This window comes from Puma concolor, chromosome D1, assembly GCF_028749965.1.
Source record: "Puma concolor isolate L17-30 chromosome D1, mPumCon1.1.hap2, whole genome shotgun sequence".
NCBI lineage: Eukaryota > Metazoa > Chordata > Mammalia > Carnivora > Felidae > Puma > Puma concolor.
The window spans coordinates 14,132,098-14,158,437 of record NC_141676.1 but is presented as its reverse complement, the minus strand read 5'-3'; the positions used below and the strand labels follow the sequence as shown (position 1 = coordinate 14,158,437).

Sequence of the window (26,340 nt, the reverse complement as noted above, 5' to 3'; positions counted from 1 at the left end):
GTATCTTCACAAAGGCTAATAAGCATTTTTGAAATGTCACTGCCATATTGCTTATGTAAATGTATGTTTCATGTAAATACTTGATCATACAAATAATACAGGTCAAAACTGAGCTACCATAAAGCCCAACTAAAGTGTCAAGAATAAAGAATAGGGGAACCTGGGTGACCCAGTTGGCTAAGCATTGGATTCTTGGTGTCCGTTCCGGTCATGATCTCACAGTTTGTGAGTTCTAGCTTTGCATCTGTCTCTGTGCTGACAGTGTGCAGCCTGCTTGTGATTCCCTCTCTCTCTACACCTCCCGTTTGCTCTCTCTCTTTCTCTCTCTCAAAAATAAATAAATATTTAAAAAATTGTTAAAAAAATAAAGAATAAAATGTATGGCAGAATTATGAAACTCGAGGTGTTCAGGTGTTCACTTGATATCTAAATTATCAGTCATTAGGGACTAGATTCTTCTTATCCCCTTCTCAAAAACATTGTGATAGTTATTTAAACCAATTTATAAATGTGATTTTTTTCCTACTTTTTAATGAGCAATAAGAGAAACTCCACCTCATACTGAGGTGTGAAAACTAATATTTGGAGCCTAGGAGACTTTTAGTATCCAGTTTTTTGGTGATGGTAAATATACAGCATGTTCAGTTACCAGCGGAATCTGACAGAAAGCAAACATAGTTTTCTCAAAGAGTATAACTTCAAAAAACAAGGATCTGATCATCTAAACAGATAGTAAACTGTGAAAAAAAATGTGCTTTGCTGAACTCAAGAGAGAAAGCCTAGATGTCAAGCTCAAGAGCAAAAGCCCTTCTCCCTTATCTCACAGGAAATCAGCACCAGCAATGTCATTTTTTTTCTTTCACCGTTCACCACTTCACCCAAACAACACTATATTGTTTCTCCTTCTGTTCACGTAACAGTTTTTCTTAAAGTAATTCAAATTCAGTATTTCTCACCGAAGAAGGTGTGTACTTGGTAACAAGCAGTTTATCAGAAGCTCACCATCTTATAAGCAATGTCTTATGTGCTGTAAGTGTGGATTTTCTATGAATGTGTTTATAATATAATATTACAATACTGCATACTTCTGTTGCTTTCTTAGACTCTTGACACTGTTATTTTGCTTATATTCAGGATAAAACACAACCAGATGATATAACATGAAAGCTATTTACTGTGCTGATTATCTATTCAGGATAGATTTTCCAGTAAACCTGGATGGAAAAACACAACCTGACAGTGGTGAAAGAATTCATTCTCATGGGAATCACACACCGTCGTGAGCTGCAGGCTCCATTATTTGGGCTCTTCCTCATCATCTATGTGATCTCAGTGGTGGGCAACCTGGGCCTGATCATCCTCGCCAAGGTGGACTCCAGGCTACAAACACCCATGTACTTCTTCCTCAAACACCTGGCTCTCACTGATCTGGGTTATTCAACAACTGTGGGACCCAAAATGTTAGCAAGTTTTGTTGTGGAAGAAAACACAATTTCCTATCATTTGTGTGCCACACAGGGAGCATTCTACATTATGTTCATCATTAACGAGTTTTTCATTCTGTCGGCTATGTCCTATGACCGCTACGTGGCCATCTGTAATCCTCTGCTCTATCCAGTCATCATGTCACAAAGGGTGTGTCAGATGCTGGTGACAATCCCCTATCTCTACAGTACATTTGTGTCTCTTCTGGTCACCATAAAGATTTTTAGTTCATCCTTCTGTGGTTACAATGTCATCAGCCATTTCTACTGTGACAGTCTTCCCTTGTTGTCCTTGCTCTGTTCAAATACGCGTGAAATTGAATTGATAATTTTGATTTTCTCAGTTTTTGATTTGATGTCATCCCTTCTTGTAGTCGTTGTGTCTTACCTGCTGATACTGGCAGCCATCATCAGGATGAACTCAGCTGAGGGTAGGCACAAGGCCTTTTCCACCTGCGGGTCCCACCTGACAGTAGTCACAGTGTTCTATGGGACTCTGATATTTATGTATGTGCAACCCGAGTCCGGTCATTCCTTTGATGCCGATAAAGTGGCATCCATATTTTACACCCTCATCATCCCCATGTTGAATCCCTTGATTTATAGCTTGAGGAACGTAGATGTAAAATATGCTTTCCATAGGATATGGAAAAAGTTATGTAGTACCTTTTCTTAAGTTAGTTGTATACTATGTGGTTCCTGTGAATTAGATTGTCAACATTAAACATTTCTATTTGTTCTTTCGGAGGAAAGGTCAAGGATAAGTGAGTTCAACATATATCTAGAGATTGACTTCTATGCATCAGTCATAGGTTGAAGTGCTCTAAACACACTGTGAATAAATAACGAATATATTTCCATTCTTGAGGGAAAGACAAGAGTTATGAGCATCATAATTAGGCAATGTGTTAGCCAGTAGAATGGTTACTAGTCTGTAGACTCAACACCAAGCAAGGAGTGTGGGAATGCTTTGGGCAAGTGAAGAAGAATACCTGGAACAGAAAGGTACCTGTAGGTATGTTTTTCTGTAAGTACATTCTTTCTGTTTAACCTACATAGTTTTCTATGGGGTGTCTAAAACACAGTTGATTGTAGTTTTAAGCAGGTTCAGTGTATTGCCTTAACTTGAAGTCATCAGTCATCTGAATGTGCTCCAATCTCTCCATTCCATGAGGGGTCTTTGTGTCCTGGTCTTTCTTCACGAGCGCCATTATTTTCATTATTTTCATGACTGAAGCCCCAGAGAGTCTATCGACTACACACACTTGGCATTTCAACAATCCAGAAGATCACCACAGCATCTAATTTTGTCTAAATGTGTCCATTTGTCTATAATAGTGGAAATAGCAATTGAATTAAATTTCATGGGGTCTGCCATACACATTTTTGGATTTTTAAATTTCTCTTGCCAGCTTGATCTTGATTCCTTTTTAAAAAAATTTTTAAAGTCTATATTTAGAGAGAGAGAGCATGAGGGAGGGGCAGAGAGAGAGAGGGAGAGAAGGAATCCCAAGCAGGCTCCATACTGTCAGCACAGAGCCCAGTGAGGGGCTTGATCCCAGGACTTCTGAGATCTGAAATCAAGAATTGGACGCTTAACACATGAAGCCACCCATGTGCCCTAATTTTGAATCTTAAATGCTTATTTTTGTCTAATGAAGTTATGCTTTATCTCTCTAAAGAACAAGGATAATTTTTGTGTAAAAGTCATTTTCTAGTTTTTTTTGTATGGTTGCATATGAAATCTATTCTATCATAAATAACAGTGTTGACTCTTTCCACAAATTTGTTTCAAATGAGTGTGTACTATATTTTGAACAGGTAAATTGTTCGACTACATTGATTGGATGACCCTGCCCCTGCCTGGAGAAAACAAAAGAAGAAAATTCTATGGTTTGGACTGTGAATAAATGTGATGTCAAACATATATACTTGGTGTGCTTTTTGGACATACTTCCTACATAACACTTGGCAAATACCCTATTTTTTGTTTACTTTTACTTTTTTAACATTCAAAAACGTATTTGCATCTTGGAGAGACTGAACTCTTTTCTGAGTCCACCATCATGGAATAAAATTAACTGTGAAGCCAATAAAATTTGAATAAAAGTAATTAATAAGAATACACACACACACACACACAGAGGGAGAGAGAGTCATGTGCAAATAATTAATAGGGCCTTTATGGCTTATTTTTTATATTAAAAAATTATACACCTAAGTATGAGCTATGCCTGTACAAATATAAAGAAATACATGTTTCTTAGGTGACATAGTTAGGACAGCATTACGGTGAAATGTTAATAATACAGGGATTTGAAAAAACAAATGATAAGTAAATATAACACAATATCCCACTCCTAAAATAAATATTGGAGTGTTTTGATTAGCCCTCAGAATACAAGCCAAAAAGAGAAAAATAAAGTATTAAGACATAAATTTCAATAATATGTTTCATTCGCTTAAAAAATTAGTCTCTATTTGGTGCCTGGGTGGCTCGGTTGGTTAAGAATCTGACTTTGGCTCAGGTCATGATATCACGGTTAGTGAGTTTGGGTCCCACATCAGGTGAGCTCGAGCCCCTTTGGGTGAACAGGAGCCCCACTTCGAGTAAAAACGTGAGCTCCACTTTGAGTGAGCCCTGTTTCTCTCTTTTTCTCCTTCTCTCTCTGCCCACCATGGAATTCTCGCTCTCCTCTCTCTGCCCCCTCACTCACTTGCGCCCTCTCTCCCCCCCCAAAAAATCTTTATTTCATTACTAGGTATATATATTACACATATCAGAAAGTATTATATTCTTGGGGTGCTTGGGTGGCTCAGTTGGTTAAGCGTCCAACTTTGGGTCAGGTCATTATTTCACCTTCCTGAGTTCAAGCCATGCATCGGGCTCCTAATTTTACATCAGGTACTGCTACCAACAGAAAAGGTTGCTCAGCATTAGTTTCATTTATGCATTTCAATTTAAACTTCAATGAGATAACACCATAAACCAAGGGTAATATCTAGTTGTTGGTGAGTATATGGAGGAATGAAAACTCATACATTGTTGGTGGAAAATTAAAATGGTATAAATATTTAAAAAACATATGGTTTAAGATTCACCATCTTAGAAAGTAAAAAGGCAGCTAATATATTTAGGCCTTCCACTGCCATGTGAGAGAGAAAAGACATCACATTCCATTGCAAATATTCTATGTGAATGTCCACAGAAAGCTTATTTATAATAGTTAGACTGGAAATAATTCAAATGTTCTTCCACTTGAGAATGGGTAAACAAATTATGGAATATCCAAGCAAATGAATACCTTTCAGCTATAAAAAGCAATAAATTATTGGTATGCACAAAAATATGGATGACTCTCAAAATTATTATGCAGAGTAAAGGAGATCAGACTAAAAAGTGTAAACAATATAACATTAAATTTTTAAAAATTTAAAAATCTCAAATGCAGATTCATCTAAAGTTGCACAAAACAGATAATATGACAAATTCCAAACAGTGCAAGGAAATGGCATAAGAGGCATAGAGCTTGGAAAGGAAGAAACGAGACCCTCTGTAGTACAAATGGCATGTTGTCCAATAGGAAACATCAAGGAATCACCCCACCAAAATATGAGTTCAGCAAGATCACAGGATTCCATGAAAGCACAAAGATAAAAGGTCAACATACAAATATATTGTAGAAACCAAAATTTGAAAATACCATTTATAATCACACAAGTATAATGAAATATACTCACAGTGAAACTCAGAAAACATGTGCAGGATCTGTATGCTGAAAAGTATGCTGCTTAAGGAAACCACAGAATATCTGAATAAATGGCAGGACGTACTGAGTTCATAGATTAGAAGACTCAACCAAAGATATCAATACTTCCCAGACAGATTTATAGGTAATACAATGCAAACAAAATCCCAGCAAGATATTTTATAGATACCGTTGAGTTTATACTAAAATGTAACGAACGGTCAGGGACTTGGCATAGCTAAAATACCTGAAAACATGTAGAATAACATGGAAGAAACTCTCTGGTCCATGTGAAGGCTTACCATATAATATTCAAAACTGTATACCATTGGTGTAAAGAAAGACATATAAAGCAATGGAACAGAATAGAGAACCCAGAATAGACTTTTATAAAAGGTGCAACAAATTTTTCATGGAAGTACAAAGTTAATTCCGTAGAAGATGGGTAACACTTTAAAAAAAAAAAAATCATTCTGGAATCATTGAATATCTGCAGACAAAAACAAACAAACAAACAATGTTGACCTAAGTCTTATACAAAGTATACTCCCAAATGGATAACAACTTTATTGTAAAACTATGATATGCTTAGACAAAAGCGTAGGGATAAATCTCTTCAGGACCTAAGAGCAGGCAAAGAATTTAGAGACAGGACATCAAGAGCATAATATGCACAGGTATACATTGATAAAGTGGAAAATCAGTGATCTTGCTGAACTCATATTTTGGTGGGGGGATTCCTTGAGGTTTCCTATTGGACAACGTGCCATTTTTCTACAGAGGGTCTCGTTTCTTCCTTTCCAAGCTCTATGCCTCTTATGCCATTTCCTTGCACTGTTTGGAATTTGTCATATTATCTGTTTTGTGCAACTTTAGATGAATCTGCATTTGAGATTTTTCTTGATAAAGTCAAAATCAAACTTGAAACAACCTACTCATCATGTTCTTAGAAATGATTCCTAAAGAATCAAAATGTATGTTCACACAATCAGCTTAAGAAAATGTTTACAGAATCTATATTCATAAGTGTTGAAAACTGGGAAGATCCCAAATGTCTTTCAATGACGAAAGAGTTGAACAAGTTGCACCAGAAATACCATGGAATGCCATTCAGCCACCTTAAAGAAAAGGGTATCCACACACAAAAACGAGGATGGACCTCAAGAGAGTGAAGCTATCCCAAAAGATTACAAATTGTGGACTATTTATAAAACCTTGTTCAAGTGACAAAATTATGCTGATGCAAAAAATATTAGTGGTCACCAATGGTTAGAAACAGTTGCCCAAGAGGTGGGAAGACAGTGTAGCTTTAAAGGGATAGCAAAAGAAAAATTTGGGGGGACAGAATAGTTCTACAATTTGACTGTGGTGGTGGTTGAAACAATGCAAAAATGGGATAAAACGCAGAACAGTAAAGTATACCAATACATGAAAGAATAACCCCAAACTGGTGAAATCTGAACAATGTGTGTTGTACCAATGTCAACTTCCTAGTCATGAAATCATACTACAGTGTAGCAAGACGAACTCTTCCAGGAACTGGGTGTAGATTACACAAGACGTCTCTGCATGCTTTTTTTTTTTTTACAACTTCCTGTCAATTTATAATTATTTGAACACAAAAAGTTTTTGAAGATGGCAAATTGAAGTTGACTTGGTGGATTAAGAGGCAGGAAGAGTAGAACGGGTTTAACACGTGCGAACGCTAAGACTTCTGAAGCGATGGACATGCTTGTTGCCTTGAAAGTTTTTATAGCTCCATCTATATACATATGCAAAGCTTATCAAATTTTGTGCTGTATATATGTGCACATATATGTGTATATATGTGTATATATATACACATATATATACATGTATGTGTATGTGTGTATAAGCTTATTCTATATCCAAAAACAAAGGAAAATTGACAATTGACAATAGAAAGTAGTAGACCAGTACTACTTAAATGAAATGTTTGCTATTGGGTAACTTGAAAATAAAAGGGAAGACACAGTCTAATAAATTACATGAAAGATACTTATAATACTATAAATGCACATTTAACAAGAAGGATATAATTAGGTAACATGAAAGGGAAGAGGATCTATCTTGCATTTATTGAGGAGTATATAGAGATAATATATCTGAAATATTTAGGAAAATTAATGAGTATATTCAACTCCCTCTTATCAAGAATACATTATATATATATTATATATATATATATAATATGTATACATATTATATATATATATATATATAATATATATATAATATATATATACAAATTTTAAGGGGACAAATTCAGGGCTGTTCACTGAGGCCAGATACCATAATGATGTAATGGTGATAGCTGAGGGTTGGACACACGACATCTATCAATAAAACAATAAATGAAAATTGGGAAATTTGTATCATGGACTCTAATACAGAAAGAAGCACAAAGTGTCATATCATCTGTGCACAACAAGCAATTAAAGTGACAAATGCAGCAGTGAAATTTATAGAAATATAACACATATACATAGTTGCGCATATGTAACATATGAGAGTTTTGCAAGGATAACTTGATAATCTAGGTATATATTAAGTACAACAGAGCATGGTTCAAGGTAGGAAAGAAAAATTGAGATGATCTGGGCACAAAAGAATAAAATACCGCACTGTGAAATTAAAGAGAAAAACAAAATCAAAGCAGAAGTGGTAACCAGTCAGTGAGGGCAACTTGCTATGCAATGAGAAGGGCGCATAACAAACTTCTGCCTTGGAAAGGATAACAATAAAAACAAAACGAAATTCAAGGAAACAACACGCCACATTTGCTTAACGTATTAATTTTATTCCATGCACAATCTTTTCATTAAGTTTTTAATGTTTGTTTATTTTTGAGAGACTGAGAGAGGCAGAGCATGCAGCGGAGGGGCAGAGGGGGAGAGAGAGAGACACAGAATCCGAAGTAGGTTCCAGGCTCCTAGCTGTCAGCACAGAGGCCCATGTGGGACTCAGATGCAGAAGCTGTGAGATCATGACTTGAGCCGAAGTCGGATGCTTAACCGACTGAGCCATCAGGTGCCCTATTCCATATATAATTTTAAAATAATTTAATAGAACAGAATTTATCAACTCTCCACTGTGTCACCAATTTGAGGAGACCTCTATGGAAATGGAAGCCCTGATGAACCTGCCCTAAATATACGACATTTTTATCAAGAGTCCTATGTAGTGTTGGGGCGCCTGGGTGGCTCAGTCCGTTAAGCATCCGACTTCGGCTCAGGTTGTGATCTTGTGGCTTGTGACTTCGAGCCCCTGTTGGCCTCTGTGCTGACAGCTCAGAGCCTGGAGACTGCTTCCAGTTCTGTGTCTCCCTGTCTCTCTGCCTTTCTCTCGCTTGCACTCTGTCTGTCTCTCTCTCGAAAATAAATGAACATTTAAAAAAATTTTAAAAAGGGTCCTATGTGGTGTAAATGAAAAGTTAAGTAAGGGTGAAAATAGGAGAGAAAGAAAGAAAGAAAGAAAGAAAGAAAGAAAGAAAGAAGAAAGAAAGAAAAAAGAAAGAAGAAAGAAAGAAAGAAAGAAAGAAAGAAAGAAAGAAAGAAAAAGAAAGCTAAATAGATGATGGATAAATAGATGTTTGAATATAGATGTTGATGATAGAGAGATGGGCGATTGAATGTAGATGATGATGATAGATAGATAGATAGATAGATAGATAATAGGTGATAAATCAACCGATAGATAATTTATTCTCTGGTGAATACAAATTGCCCTTGCCTGTTAATGGACAACTTCCAGACATTTTTTAATGCCCTCATATGCTTGAGCCATCATTAAACAAATTGCTCAGCATCTCCTGAGGGAGAGTCTCAAAAGGTGAAGAGAACCCATAAATTGTTCTCCATATGCCATGTTAAGAAACACATATGGGAGTCAAGACAGAGGGTCCATTACAGGTGAAAATGACAGAAAATTTGTGTGGTATCTCATATTACCAAATATCCACGATGTTTCGGTGATGTTTGGTAAGTTCCACTTTAACTTCGTGGCAAAGCTCTAGCAAAATGTGACCATTTCTGATTTTGTTTGCTTTGCTTTCCCGTAACCATAATGCCTGAGCAGGAGTAGGAATTACCTCGTTTTTTCCTTCTTATTAATTTTTTGAATGGTTTCACATGGTGGAGAGGCTAATGCTTCTGTGACTCTTTGAAACTTCATTTTTATATAGTTATGCAATACTTCCATTTAATATGAATAGTTTTACCTCAAACGGAGACCAAAATAAAAGCAAATGGTACACAGCCGAAGAGACATGAAATTTTTTGAGTTAGCAAAATTAAGAAACTTCAGGTAATATCTGTCATTTTGATGTCTTTCCAAATGTTTATTTAGTGACTCTGGACACTTTTTGTGATTCTCTCAAAAGTTATTTAGTATTTAATGATTGTTTAAATAAACATATCAATACAATTATCCTCTGAGGTCTTGATAAGGAAAAAAAGGGGTGGTCACCTCACAATGAGGTGTGCAAAGCCTCATTTGGACATTTGGAGACCTTTAAGTAGCAAGTTTTACGGAAATGGAATGATGTAGAGTATTCTTCATTTTCCAGTAGGATCTGACAGAAAGCGGGAAGAATTATCTCAAAGGATATAGCTTTAAACAATTACATATCAAACATCCAACAGAGACAGTAAACTATGAAAAAGCAATGTGATTCTTTTTATAGAACTCCAAAGCTAGTGAGAGGAAATGCATTTATCTTTCTTCACCTCACAGAAAACTCGATACTCAAAAAGTACTATTTATTTTTTTAGCTTTCCATGATTGCAAAGGAAAACAAAACAAAGTGGAAAGAAACAAGCAAAACTCAAAATTTATACTGTTTTTATTGCATTTACGGAATATTTCTCTAATATTCTCTCCTACAGATACACATTATCATATTTCTGTTACAGGAAAGGTGTGTGCATCAGAGCAGAGGAGCATGTCAAGAGGTGACAAACCTAAGACTCAGGTAAGTTAAAGGGAAGTTACACATAATTACCTTTATGTGGAATGTTGTGGAGTTGTATGTTTTGTCTGCTTAGAGCTCACTCAGCGACTTCTGACTTGACCTGTAATTTCATTGCAGACAGTATTATTTCCCTTTTGATGCCCACGACTTTTTAAACCAAAAATACTTCTCTTACCTTAACCTGCCATCCACCTTCCACTCTGGAATAATTTTTTATCTGTGAGTGTTTAGGATATTTAGATACACGTCATGTGATTATATACATGTTTGTCTGCATTATGTGCTACATCATAGTTTGAAGGTGTTTTTGTGAACTTAGTGTAGAGAAGGATTTCGAATCCCATCCAGGGACCCACATACATCTCGTCTTCAGTGTATTGTATTTTGTCTTTAAGCTATTGTGTATCACAGTGGCTTTCAACTTTTATTTTTCCTTAAAGTGTGATTTCCGCTAATCCAAAGGGAATTCTTGTGAAACTTCATTATGCCAAACCTCTGCCAGTAACCTATTCTTCCTTCAAATTTACCATGTTCCCTTAGTTTCCTGCTCGAGAAAGTGCATCTGATTTGCTACATTTGAGTTAGTATGTCTCTACTTTAGTAAAAATGCCACAAGGGGAAGAATAATGTTTTAAGCAAGTTTATATCAGAATAACATCTAAAATGATACTAAAACTGATAAGAAAATTAGAAGATAAGTAACCCAAGGAGTCACAACACAATTATTCAAATGTTGTCATGGAAGAGTGGTGAGGTATGTCTTGCTTAAACAGTTCCTCACCTCTTCCTACGATAGCCTTGACAAAGAACTTCAGTCCCAGGCCAGAGAATGCACAGGTATATAAGTCAGGAAAGTAGAAACATTTCAGGTAAGTTCCTATCACTCTTTCAAAAACACACAAACAAGCAAACAAACAAGCAAATAACCCATAATGTACTTAATATTTGAGAACTATTTCCAGGTAACATAGACACATTAAAGTATCGAAACTTCATTTATCCTAAAACTCATCAAGGAAACATCAGCTTTATATACGAGAATAAAGACTTTTAGATGACTCATTTTTTTGCCCAAATTAAATCTTTGGATATACTATAAACTGAAATACAGCTGAAAGTATATCTCCATACATGTATCTCCTGGTATGTTTCACCATGTCCCCCAAAATAATTCCCATTCTGATGTGTTACACTTTTCTTATTCATACACCTGTCAAATATCTGTCAAGTATGCTAACTTTCCAGTCAGTTTCACATGTAGGCATACCTTTCGTAGGACCATGCTTGAGTAGTGGGCTTTATGCAATTGGGGAACTTCTGGTTTAACATTTTTATTATAGGGGCACCTATGCTTCAGTTGGTTAAGTGTCCAACTCCTGATTTCGACTCAGGTCACGATCTCATGGTTTGTGGCATGGAGCCCTGCAGTGAGGTCTGCACTGACAGGGCGGAGCCTGCTTGACATTCTCTCTCTCCCACTCTCTCTGACCCTCTCTCTGTCTCAAAATAAATAAGTTAACATTAAAAAAATTATAATATATAATAGACATATGTTAGGTCATATGATTTACGTATCTTATAAATGTCATTTTGTGATTGTATCAAATATGGTAGAAAGAATAATTTAAAGAATAGTAAAATAAATACCCATATATCTAATCCCTGAAGTTTTCATTTTTTTTGTTTCTGCTTTAGCATCCATATCTACTTACCTTTATGTATTTATTTTCCATTTATCAATAAATAAGTCTATTATCTATCCACCTAATTATATCACCAGGGTTTTTTAACATCGTTACTGCTGTTTTTCCTGACTGAATATTGTCATGGCCTAGATATTAGATATATTAAGATATTTAGCAGCTTAACTTGTGTCTAACAATTGGAAATCAGTAGCATCCCGACTCTTGGATATGACATTCAAAATGTCTCTAGACATTGAAATATATTCTTTATGGAGTAAAATGCCTCCAGTTGAGAACCACCTATTTCGATTTCTTTATGCATATATAGTGGTCTACGTGGGATTTGGGTTTGTTTTCAAATATCTAAATTGGACAGTTTGGATGTATCTTATTTATACTAGTTGGCCATACCAAGCCCTCTCTCAGGAGACAGTACATAATATATATTGACTATGATGATGTATCTATCCATAATAGATTTTCTAGTAAACTTGGATGGAAAAACACAATCTGACAGTGTTTAATGAATTTATTCTCATGGGAATCACACAACGTCCTGAGCTGCAGGCTCCATTATTTGGGCTCTTCCTCATCATCTATGTGATCTCAGTGGTGGGCAACCTGGGCCTGATCATCCTCGCCAAGGTGGACTCCAGGCTACAAACACCCATGTACTTCTTCCTCAAACACCTGGCTCTCACTGATCTGGGTTATTCAACAACTGTGGGACCCAAAATGTTAGCAAGTTTTGTTGTGGAAGAAAACACAATTTCCTATCATTTGTGTGCCACACAGGGAGCATTCTACATTATGTTCATCGTTAGCGAGCTTTTCATTCTGTCGGCTATGTCCTATGACCGCTATGTGGCCATCTGTAATCCTCTGCTCTATCCAGTCATCATGTCACAAAGGGTGTGTCAGGTGCTGATGACAATCCTCTATCTCTACAGCACATTTATGGCTCTACTAGTCACCATAAGGATTTTTAGTTCATCCTTCTGTGGTTACAATGTCATCAGCCATTTCTACTGTGACTGTCTTCCCTTGTTATCCTTGCTCTGCTCAAACACGCATGAAATTGAATTGATGATTTTGGCCTTCTCAGTTTTTAATTTGATGTCCTCCCTTCTGATGGTTGTTGTGTCTTACCTGCTGATCCTACTAGCCATAGTCGGGATGAACTCACCTGAGGGTAGGCACAAAGCCTTCTCTACATGTGGGTCCCACCTGACAGTGGCCACAGTGTTTTATGGGACTATGATATTTATGTATGCACAACCTGAGTCCAGTCATTCCTTTGACACTGATAAAGTGGCTTCCATATTTTACACCCTTGTTATCCCCATGTTGAATCCCATGATCTATAGTCTGAGGAACAAAGACGTAAAATGTGCTTTCCATAGGATATGGAAAAAGTTATGATGTACCTTTTCTTAAGTTTATCACATACTGCGTGGTTCCTATGAATTAGATTATCAACGTTAAACATTTCTTTTCCTTCCTTCAGAGGGAAAATCAAGGATAAATGAGTTCAAGATACGTATCTAGACATTGACTTCTATGTACCAGTCATACTCTGAAGTGTTCTAAATACACTGTGAATAAATAATACATATACATTCCATTCTTGAGGTAAAGACAAGAGTTATAAGCATCATAATTAGGTAATATGTTAGTACAATAGAATGGTTATGGGCCTATAATTCTAACACCAAGCAAGGAGTGTGGGAATGCTGTGTGGGAGTGAAGAAGAATACCTGGAACAGGAAGAGTTAAAATAACTCCTGTGTCATTCTCAACTATCAGAATAAACTTTCCAGTGTCTATGTATTGTGTATATAGGTGAGTTTCTCTGTAAGTATGTTCTTTCTATGTAGCCTACACAGGTTTCTATGGGGTGTCTAAAACACAGTTGATTATAGTTTTAGGCAGGTTCAGTGTATTGCCTTAACTTGAAGTCATCAGTCATCTGAATGTGCTCCAATCTCTCCATTCCATGAGGGGGGTCTATGTCCTGGTCTTTCCTCATGAGTGCCATTACTTTCACTCAGGAGCCTCAGAAAGTCTATTGACTACACACACTTGGCATTTCAACAGTCCAGAAGATCAGCACAGCACCTAATTATAATTATCATTTGCAATCACACAAGTATAATGAAATATACCTAGAACTAAACCCAGAAAATATGTGCAGGATCTGAATGTTGAAAAAAAATGCTGGTTAAGGAAATCAAATAATATCTGAATAAATTTCAGGACACACTGAGTTCATAGATTAGAAAACTCAACCTACTAAATGTATCAATCCTTCCCAAACAGATCTATAGGTAATACAATACAAACAAAATCCCACCAAGGTATTTTATAGATATAGTTGCCTTTATACTAAAATGTGTATAAAAGATGAAGGATTTAACCTAGCTAAAATACATGTAAAAATGTAGAATAACATAGAAGAAAACATTCCATTTCATGTTAAGTTTTGTCATATAACTATAACAATCAAAACTGTGTAGCTTTGGGGGAAGAAAAGACATGTAAAGAAAAGGAACAGAATACAGAACTCAAAAATAGACTTACAAAAAGTGCAACTAATTTTTCATGAAGGTACAAAATTTAATTCAGTAGAAAAAGGATAACATTTTAAAAATATTCATTTTGGAAGATGGTGGAGTAGTAGGAAGACCTTAGGCTTTTTTTGTCCCTTAAACACAACTAGATGACCATCAAATCTTTCTGAATATCCAAGAGATTGACCTGAGGACTGACAGAACAAATTGCACAGCTAGAGGAAAAAGGAGGCCATATCATGGGAGGTATGCGGTGCTGAGGCATGGTTTGGGGAAGAAACAGATCATAGGTGCTGCAGAAGGGAGGAATCCCTGGTCCCAGCGAGGTGAGCAAGAGCTGAGAACACTATGTATACACACAAGTCATAGGCTGGGAGAAATGAGAAGGGCCGATTTCCATGAGTTTTTGTAACCAGAAGGGTTCAAAGACTGGAGATATAGAGGTCCAATGGGGAAAAACTGAGATTTCCCTCTAAGGTCAGGAAAAAGACAGGGATGTCCACTCTCACCACTAATATTTAACATAGTACTGAGAGTCTTAGCCTCAGCAATCAGACATCAAAAAAGAAATAAAAGACATCCAAATCAGTGAGGATGAAGTCAAACTTGTAAAGAAAAGGGAAGAAGCAGTATAATAAATTATATAAAAGATGCTTATAATGCTATGTATGTACAATTAAGAAGAAGGTATAATTTATGCACCTGACATGAAAGGGAAGATCCAAGATATGTCTTACATTTATTAATAAAAGAATATGTTAGGATAATATATCTGAAATATTTGGGAAAAGCAATGAGTCTATTCTATTCCTTATCAGGAATATATATATATATATATATATATATATATATATACACACACATATATATGTATGTATACACACACACACAAACAAGGGGAGAAAAGGGGCAGAGGGAGAGAGAGAATCCCAAGCAGGCTTTGCACTGTTAGCGCAGAGGCTGACATGGGGCTCGATGTCATGAACGGTGAGATCATGACCTGAGCTGAGATCGAGTCAGAGTCTTAACCTCCTGAGCCACCTAGGCTTTCCATATATATAACTTTTAAGGGAACAAACTCAGGGCTGTTCATTGAGGCTGGATACTGTAATGATGTTGTTAATGATAGCTGAGGGTTAGACACACATATATCAATAAAAAATAAGTGAAATTTGTTTAATTTGTATCATGGATTATAATACAGGAAGAAGAAAAAAGTGTGATATCATATATGCATAGCATCTGTAAAGTGACAAATGCAACAATGACATTTATAGAAATATAACACATATACATAGTTGTGCATATGTAAAATATTATATTTTTTCAAGAATAACTTGATAAATTAGGCATATATCAAGTACAAAAGAGCATGTTTCAAGGTGGGAAAGAAACATTGAAATGATTTGGACACAAGGAATAAATAAAATACGGCACTGTGAAATTAAAGAGAAAAACAAAATCAAAACAGAAGTGGTTACTGGTCAGTAACAGCAACTGACTATGCAATGAGAAGGATGGATACATAGCAAATGTCTGCCTTGGAAAGAAGGATAACTGAAAACAAAAATGAAAATCAAGGAAATAGCATGTCACAGTTGCTTAATGCAGGATACTTATCCATGTACAATTTTAAAATAATGTAATACAACAGAAGTTATCAATTATCTACCATGTCACCAATCTGAGGAGACCTCTGTGGAAATGGGGACTCCTGGTGAGCCAGCCTTGAATATATGACATTTTAATCAAGAGTCCTATGCAGTGAAATGAAAAGTTAAGTATTAGTGAAAAATAAGAGTGAAGTAATAAATAAATAAGTAAATAAATAGTTAGGTGATAGATGGATAAATAAATAGATAGATGATATATTTTAGGTAGATGATAGATAGAAGATAGATGATTGATAGATAGATAGATAGATAGATAGATAGATAGATGATAGTTACATAGACAAATAATGGATAGATAGATAATGGATGCATAGATAGATTAGATAGATGATAGATAGATAGATAGATAGATAGATGATAGATAGATAGATAAATGATAATTTTACTCAGTGGTGAGTATGAATTGTCCCTGCCTATTAATGGACAAGCTCCAGGAAGTTTTTAATGCCTTCATATGCTTTAGCCATCATAAACAAATTGCTCATCTCCTGAGGGAGAGTCTCAAAAGGTGAAGAGAACCCATAAATTGTTCTCAATATGCTATGGTAAGAAATACATATGAGAGTCAAGACAGAGGCTTCTCTGCAGGTAAAAATGACAGAAAACTGTGTGCCATCTCCTACTGCCAAATATCCACAATGTTTCAGTGATGTTTGGTAAGTTCCATTTTAACTCCTTGGCAAAGCCCTAACAAAATGTAACTATGTCTGATTTTGTTTGCTTTGTCTGATTTTGTTTGGGTATAATTATCTCAAATAATATAACTGTAAAAAAATAAATATCAGGCACCTGGATGGTTCAGTTGGTTGGGCATCTAATGCTTGATTTCAGCTCAGGTCAAGATCCTGGGATCATGAGATCCAACCCCATATCATGCTCCCTGCGGAGCCCGTTTAGGATTCTGTCTGTCTCTCTCCTCTCTCCCCAGCTCACGCTCTCTCTCCTTCTCTCTGTCTAAAATAAAAATGATAAATAAATAAATAAATAATAAATATTCAGCAGAGATCATAAACTATGAAAGAGCAATTTGATTCTTTTTTGAAAATGTTTATTTTGAGAGAGAGTGTGTGTATGTGAATGATAGAGAGAGAGAGAGAGAGAGAGAGAATCCCAAGCAGGCTCCCTGCTCAGCACAGAACCCAACTCGGAGCTTGATCCTCCACCTGTAGGTCATGACCTGAGGTGATATCAAGAGTGGGGTACTTAACTGACTGAGCCACACTGCTACTCCTATTTGATTCTTTTTAGAGAATTCTAAAGCTGGTGAGAGGAAATGCTTTTAACTTCCGCCACCTCATAGAAAAATTGGTACTTAAAAAGTGCTAATTATTTTTTTTTTAGGCTTCCATGATTGTAAAGGAAACAAAACAAAGCAGAAAAAAACTAACAAGCAAAACCCAAGATGTATACTGCATTTGGACTGCATTTACTGAATATATCTCTAATATGGTCATCTACTGATACCCATTATCATATTCCCATCAGAAAAAAAGATGTGTGAATCGGTGTAGTGGAGAGTGTCAAGAGGTCACAAAGGTATAAGGAAGACTCAGGTAAGTTAAGGGGAAATTACATATAATTACCTTTGTATTTTATGTTGTGAAATTGAATGTTTTTGTCTGCTTCTAGGTCACTCAGGGACTTCAGCCTTGCAATTTTATTGCAAACAATATAGTTTCCTTTTTTTTCTTCAAACAGGAGCACTGATGCCCACAATTTTTTTAACCAAACCTCATTCTCTTACGTTAACGTGCCATCTGCTTCCCACTCTGGCATAACTTCTTATCTGTGGGTGTTTAGGATATTTAGATACATTTTATGTGATTATATACCGGTGTATCTGCATCATGTGCTCTATGATAGTTCGAAGGGTTTTCTGTGGACTTAATGTACAGAAGGATTTCAACTCACATCCAGGGATCTACGTATATCTCACCTTTAGTGTATTGTATTTTGTTTCTATGGTATTGTGTATCACAGTGACTTTCAACATTTTTTCTTTAGAGCATTGTACCCTTTAATTCAAAGGGATTTTTCATAAAACTTCTTTATGCGAACCTTCTGCCATGAATTTTTTTCTCCTCCCAATTACACCACGTTCCCTAACTTTCTTGCTTGGTAAAGTATATATGATTTATTACATACAAGTTAGTATATCTATATTTTAATGGGAATGCCATAAAGAAAATAGTTGTTTGGTTTTTAGACAGAGAGTGAGAGAGAGACAACATGAGCTGGGGGTTGGAGGGGGAGAAAGAGGGAGAGAGAGAGACTCCAAACAGGCTCCACACCTAGTGGGGAGCTGGACATGGGGCTTCATTCCAAGACTCTGGGTTCGTGACCTGAACTGAGATCAAGAGTTGAACACTCAATTGACTGGGCTATCCTGATGCCCCAGAGGAAGAATAATATTTTAAGCAAATTCATACCCAAATAACTTATATTAAGACACTACTAAAATTGATACAGAAATTAAAAGATAAGTAACCCAAGGAGTCACTACACAATTATTCAAATGTTGTCATGGAAGAGTGGTGAGGTATGTCTTGCTTAAACAGTTCCTCACCTCTTCCTACAATAGCCTTGACAAAGAACTTCAGTCCCAGGCCAGAGAATACACAGGTATATAAGTCAGGAAAGTAGAAACATTTCAGGTAAGTTGCTATCACTCTTAAAAACACTAGCTGGGGTACCTGGGTAGCTCAATCGATTAAGTGTCCAACTCTCAGCTTGGCTCATGTCATGATATCCTGGTTTTGAGAGTTCAAGCCCCATCTGGGGCTCTGTGCTGTGACTGCAGAGCTTCCTTGGGATTCTCTGTCTCCCTCTCTTTCTGCCCCTTCCCTGACATGCTGTGTCTCTCAAAATAAATAAAAATAAACTTAAATTTTTTTAAAAAAACACAAGCAAACAAACAGAAACCCACAGTGTACTTGATATTTGAGAATTATTTCCAACTATTTCCATTGTCTACACAAAAGCTCTTCAAGGAAATGTCAATTTTATATATGAGAGTTTTATTGTCATATAGACTTTTATTCTCGTATATCTCCTGGCATGTTTCACCACATAAAAAATAATTCCCACTGTGATCTGTAATACTTTTCTTATTCATACGCTTGTCAAATATCTGTCAAGTGTGTTAACGTTCCAGCCAGTTTCATAATAATACCTTTCATAAAACCATGTTTTGAGTAGTGGGTTTTATGCATTTGGGAAATTTGTGGTTTAAAAATTTTATTATATAATTGACATACGTATTAGGCCGTATCATTGATGTATTTTATAAATGTCATCTTGTGATTGTATCCTATAAATAATAGAAATAATGATACTTTAAAGAATAGTAAAATAATCACCTATATCTTTGATCCCTAAATTTTTAACTTGATTTTTATTTTTGCCTTAGTATTCATATCTATGTACTTCTATCTATCTATCCATCTATCTATTATCTATTATCTATCATCTATCATCTACCTATTTATCATTTCTCTTTCTCGTTCTCTCTCTCTCTCTCTCTCATCTATCTATTTAATTATATCATCAGAGTTTCTTAATTTTGTTACTGTTGTTATTCCTGGCTGAATATTGTTATGGCCTAGGTATTGGATATATTAAGATATTTAGCAGCTTAACTTGTGTCTAGCCATTAGAAGCTGGTAGAATCCTAACTCCCAGATGTGACAACCAAAATGTCTCTAGACAATGGAAAGTATTCATTGTGGAATAAAATGTGAATGGAATGAGAACCATTCATCTATTTCCATTTCCCTTTCTTTCTCTAAGTATGCATAGTAGTCTTTGTGACAGATGAGTTTATTTTCAAATATCCTAAATTGGATAGTTTGGATGTATCTTATTTATACTAATTTGGCGTACTAAAACCTCTCCAAGGAGATAATACATGAAATCTATTGACTCTTATGATATATCTATCCAGAATGGATTTTCTACTAAACCTACATGGAAAAACATAATCTAACAGGGCTGAAAGAATTCATTCTCATGGGAATCACAGACCGTCCTGAGCTGCAGGCTCCATTATTTGGGCTCTTCCTCATCATCTATATGATCTCAGTGGTGGGCAACCTGGGCATGATCATCCTCACCAAGGTGGACTCCAGGCTACAAACACCCATGTACTTCTTCCTCAAACACCTGGCTCTCACTGATCTGGGTTATTCAACAACTGTAGGACCCAAAATGCTAGTCAATTTTGTTGTGGATCAAAATACAATCTCCTATTATTTTTGTGCTATACAGCTCGCTTTCTTTCTTGTGTTCATCATTAGTGAACTTTTCATTCTGTCAGCGATGTCTTATGACCGCTATGTGGCCATCTGTAACCCTCTGCTCTACCCAGTCATCATGTCACAAAGTGTGTGTCAGGTGCTAGTGGCAATCCCCTATCTCTACAGCGCATTTGTGTCTCTTCTAGTCACCATGAAGATTTTTAGTTCATCCTTCTGTGGCTACAATGTCATTAGTCATTTCTACTGTGACAGTCTCCCCTTGATATCTTTGCTTTGCTCAAATACACATGAAATTGAACTGATTATTCTGATCTTAGCAGGCTTTAATTTGATTTTTTCCCTTTTGATAGTTATTGTGTCTTACCTCCTGATCCTTACAGCCATCGTCAGGATGAACTCAGCTGAGGGTAGGCACAAGGCCTTCTCCACCTGCGGGTCCCACCTGACAGTGGCCACCGTGTTCTATGGGACTCTGATATTTATGTATGTGCAACCCGAGTCCAGTCATTCCTTTGACACTGATAAAGTGGCTTCCATATTTTACACCCTTGTTATCCCCATGTTAAATCCCTTGATCTATAGCTTGAGGAACAAAGATGTAAAATGTGCAGTACAAACAATGTGGAAAAAGCTATGTAATCTTTTTTCTTAAAGTTTAGATACAATATTATCCCCGTAAGTTAGGATATGGGCTTCAAACTTTGTTCTGTATGTCACTAGAAGGAATCATAGGAAGCACAAATGTGTTCAACATACATTTGGAAGTTGTGTTCTAAGTGCCAATCACACTTCTATGTGTTGTAAATACGTTAGCATACAAATAGAAAAAATAGTTGCCTTCCTTGAGAGAGAGAGATGCATTATAAATATAATAATTAGGTACAATTTATAGTATAGTGGAATTTGTCAAGATACCATATACCATAGGATATGGTATTCCATGCAGGTAAGATAGTGGGTATGCCATGCAGGAGTGAGGAAGAAGAGAAGACACAAAAAGAGAGTTCAAATGATTCTTGTGTTGTTCTCAACCAATAGAATGAATCTCCCACTGTGTGTGTTTGTGTTTGTGCTTATGTGTTTGTGTGAGCATATTCTTCTCCTTTAGCCTTTATACTCTTCTTATGGCATGTGTTGAAATCAAACTTCAAGGCTTCAAGGAGGCTCAAAGTAGCACTATGATTGGAAGTCATCAGTCATGTGAATTCGCTCAAACACCCCAGTACCACGTGGGGGATTTCGAGGTCCTGCTCTTCTCATCAGTTGCAGTTGTTTCTATAGATAAGCCCTAGAAAGTCTATTGACTCAACAAACTTAGATATGTAGTAACTCACAACATCAGTGCCGCATTTCATCTGTCTTAATCAGTCCATTTCTCTATACCAGTAGATATACAAATTAAGATCAATTTTCTTGATTATAGTTAAAAACACTCCATTATTTACTTTAAAGATGCTAAGAGAGTAAATCTTAAATATTATCCATGCAAAAAACAAATGGTACTCATGTGACATGCTGGAGACTTCAGCCAATGTTAAATTTTAGTCATATTTCAGTACATAAGTGTATCAAATCAACACACTGTACATCTTAAACTTACACAATGTTATATGTCCTTTATACCTCAATAAAGCTGGAGAAAAAGATAAATTTCTTGAGGTCTCCCATAGAAGCTTCCAATTTTTTTATTTTATGGTTTATTGGGGTCTTGATCTCTAAGTGCTGTGTTTGTCTAATGAGGTTGTTATACTTTCTTATCTCTGAAAAATAAAAATACTTATGGCTTAAAATTCATTTTCTAATTGGTTTTGTGTCTTTGCATAAGAAGTCTATTCTATCTTGAATTAGGTTTGTTGCCTTTTTCATGGGATAACTTTCTTTGGTATTGGTTCTTATAAGCTTGTAATATAGTTTTATTGGGATCCATTGTTTCACTGCATTGATTTGATGATCCTTAGCTAAGAAGCACAAAGAGATAATCCCATAATTTGGCCTATACTATATTTCTAGTGAAAGTTTAGTAAGGTATGAAACAACTTATATAGTATAGGTTACATCTTCTGGAAAACTTCCTCCTAACCATTCTGAATTTCCACCTTTTTGTTTACTTCTAGCATTTTTATCACTCATGGAAATTTACTTACATCACAGAGAGATTGGGTTGTTTTCTCTGTCCTCCATCATGGAATAAAATGTTCTATATAGTCAGTCAAATTTGAATCAAAATAACTCTTTGGAACAAAAAACTCCACTATATGTATATCTTTATCTGAGGATACACTATAGAATTTATGTCATTATTTTTTTAATTTATTAAGAAGACATATGCACTGATCATGAATTTTGGAATATAAATACATGGAAATATTTTGTTTCCTAGAGGCAAAAACTCATTATTGGTGGCTGCCAAGATTATGAAAATGCTTACACTGATATTTTTGGTTATATATTTCCCCATATTATCCTTAGTAAATGATTATAACTTTTGAAATAGAAGAAGGTAAAAGTCTCCAATACCTGAATTTGAAAACTATAAGCTAACTCTACATAACCCGCTATCCCACACCTAAAACAAATCTTGTACCTTTTATATTCCCTCAAATGATAAACCAGAAACAGAACAAAATACATTGAGATTTACAAATTTTAATAATATATTTTATTTTAGAAATTAGTCTATATTTTACTATTAAGTACACCTATAAATTATTTCAGGAAGTTTAATATTTTCCATAAAATGGAAAAATTAAAAAAAATCAATGCTTGGTACATAACTGAAATTTGCATATGATATTATGAAGAATGTTACAAATTTACATATTAATCAAAGATGATTCAGAAAGATTGACAAAATTTAGAATATAAAAGGTACAAAAAATTTAGAGACACTACAGGTGTCTTTAAAAAATCTGTTTTAGGTTAGGATATTAAGAATAGGTGTGTTATATATTTTCATATTTATGGACCCTAAGAAATACTGTATTAAAAAATTCAGGATGAAAGGAATCTCAATATGGAAATATTTATGAAAAATAACTGTCACCAGTCCAAAATCAAGCCCAGGAGTCGACTGGGAAACTCTACTAAATGTTAGGTAAAACAAATAACTAATTACCATACATTTTCTTCTAGAAAACTGAAGTGAAAGTCAATTTTCTTTGAGGAGTGCTTTCCCTTAATATTAAAAGCAAAAAACATCATAAGGAAAGAAAACAACAGAACAATATAAGTTATGATTGCTTACGCAGTGGTTCCAAGAGCTCCAGCAAATGGAATCTAGCAGTAGGTAAAAACAATCATGCGCAGAATTAGGCTTACCCCAGAAATGTACAGATGATTTGACAGTCAAAAATAAAATCACCATATTAAAAATGAGAAGAGGAAAAAAAAGTTGGCATCTCAATAAATGCAGCAAAACATTTTAAAGTTTCAATATCCATTAAAAATACAAACTTTGACCATACTAGTATTAAATGGGGTTTTAACGTCTGTTAAAAATAAAAACTTTGGCCATGCTAGTGTTAAATGGGACTTCTTAAAACTGATAAGGAGCACTGATGAAAAACCTACATAAACCTACATATACATAAACCAGTATATCCCATATTAAAAGAATGAAATACATTTCCATAAGAACACAAACAAGACAAGGAGGACTCTTCTTTCTGATTCTGTTCAACATTGTGTCGGACTCCATGTTCAACACAACATGGCAAGGAAAAAATAAATACATAACAGAAAGTCTACAGATAGGAAAGAAGGAAGCAAAACTGTCTTTGTTGATTAGCAAATGACAGGATTGTGCAGGTAGAAATCTAATGGAGCCTACAGAAAAAAAGTAATGGAACTGAAAAGTGAATTTATTGTGGTTTCAAAAAAGAGGATCAGTATGCAAAATAATGGTTAATTTCTATAGACTACCCAGGAAAAAGTAGAAATGGAATTTCAAATACCTACTACGAACATATCAAAACTATAAAATACTTAAATATAAACATGAAAAAAATATTTGTACACATAATTAAGAATCATCCTTGAGCCGGGGCGCCTGGGTGGCGCAGTGGGTTAAGCGTCCGACTTCAGCCAGGTCACGATCTCGCGGTCCGGGAGTTCGAGCCCCGCGTCAGGCTCTGGGCTGATGGCTCGGAGCCTGGAGCCTGTTTCCGATTCTGTGTCTCCCTCTCTCTCTGCCCCTCCCCCGTTCATGCTCTGTCTCTCTCTGTCCCCAAAAAAATCAATAAACGTTGAAAAAAAATTAAAAAAAAAAAAGAATCATCCTTATAAGACACTAAAAAATATGTAAGTAAGTGAGAGAGAAGCTATGTTTATTTTCTGGAATATTCAATGTTGTTGAAAAAATTTCTCAAATGTATCTATAGATTCAAGGCAACTCCAACAAAAACCCAAGCAGGCATTATTTTTTGGTAAGCACTGGGAAGCTGAAACTAAAATACAGAAAGAAATGCAAAGACCTAGAATAGCTGAATTAACTTAAAGAAACAGAGTTGTAATATAAACATTATGAAAAACACTAACTGATTGCAAGCCTCATTCCAAAGCTACAGTTGTCAAAAGGGTTTGGCACTGGTATAAAAATTGATGATTAGGTCAATGAAACAAAACTGATAGACCAGAAAAGGACCCATGCATATGTGAACAACAAATTTTCCACAAGGTCAAAGAAAAAGGCCATTTGTTGAAGAAAGAACAGATCTTTCAACAAATGATAATGGACTAATTTTATATATACATATATATACATGCGTATACCTGTATATGTACATATCTACTATATATATAGAGATATATAAAATATATTTTAAATATATATAATATATGTATATATATACATCATATATATACATGCATATATATAAAAACTATATATACACAAAATATTGAATGTTGACCCATAATTCATATAAAGATTCACCTAATATGGATCACAGATATAAATATAATACCTAAAATCTAAAAATTTCGGGAGAAAACATAGTAGAAAATATTCATGATTTTGGGTTGCATGAAGACTTCTTAGATACAACACCCAAAGTAAAACCAACAAAATAGAATTTTGATACATTGTACAACATGAAAATGAAATCTTCTACTCTTCAAAAGATACTCTTAAGAGGGTGTTTATGTTCTGGAAGATAAGAGTTTCAAGTAACATATTTCTTAAAAGACTCATTCCACAACATACACAGAGATCTCAAAACTCAATGGTAATAATAATAGACCTCCTGAATGGGCAAAACATTTGGAAAATACTTCACTAAATAGCACCTGGGTGGCTCAGTCGGTTAAGCATCGGCTCAGGTCGTGATCTTGCAGTTTGTGACTTCGAGCCATGCAACAGGCTATGTGCTGACAGCTCAGAGACTGGAGCCTACTTCAGATTCTGTCTCCCTCTCTCTCTGCCCCTACCCCTCTCAGTCTCTTCTCTCTCTCTCTCAAAAATAAATAAACATCAACAAAAAATTTAAAACCTCAATAAGATAACAGTCTAGATCTATTAGAATACCAAGATGTTGGTGAGTATACAGAAAACTAGAATCTTTCATGCATTTTTGATGGAAAAGTAAAATAGTATCAATATTTGAAAATAGTTTGTTATAAGCATCAGTGTCTTAAAACTTAAACATAAATTTAACACATTATTGAGACTTTCCACTCTCACGCTTTTTCTACAAGAGAAATGGCAACACATCTTATAAGACTTGTATCCAAATGTCCATAGCAACTGGAAGATTCAGAACATGTCACTTCCAAATGTGTTGCTTTGGCGTATTGATTACTTTGAGCTAAAGATGCAGAAAACACAGGTAGTGCAAGACGGGCACTCTGAACTTCCTTTTTCCCTCTGAAAGCAGAAAATGAAATTCCCATGTCAACGATGACCACCTTATACCAGAAGGAAAACCATTCTC

The 26,340-nt window shown here is 35.5% G+C and overlaps 2 protein-coding genes and 1 pseudogene across 2 annotated transcripts; all 3 read left to right on the top strand.

The window, feature by feature from the left end:
* Positions 1-1,218: 1,218 nt before the first annotated feature.
* LOC112864923 (olfactory receptor 8K3-like) lies at positions 1,219-2,160 on the top strand. The gene has a single exon (XM_025927931.1). The coding sequence runs from the start codon at positions 1,219-1,221 to the stop codon at positions 2,158-2,160; it is 942 nt and encodes a 313-aa protein (XP_025783716.1).
* Positions 2,161-12,406: 10,246 nt separating this feature from the next.
* LOC112864925 (olfactory receptor 8K3-like) lies at positions 12,407-13,348 on the top strand (annotated as a pseudogene).
* A 6,772-nt stretch (positions 13,349-20,120) lies between these two features.
* LOC112864922 (olfactory receptor 8K3-like) lies at positions 20,121-21,062 on the top strand. The gene has a single exon (XM_025927930.1). The coding sequence runs from the start codon at positions 20,121-20,123 to the stop codon at positions 21,060-21,062; it is 942 nt and encodes a 313-aa protein (XP_025783715.1).
* The last annotated feature ends 5,278 nt before the right edge of the window (positions 21,063-26,340 follow it).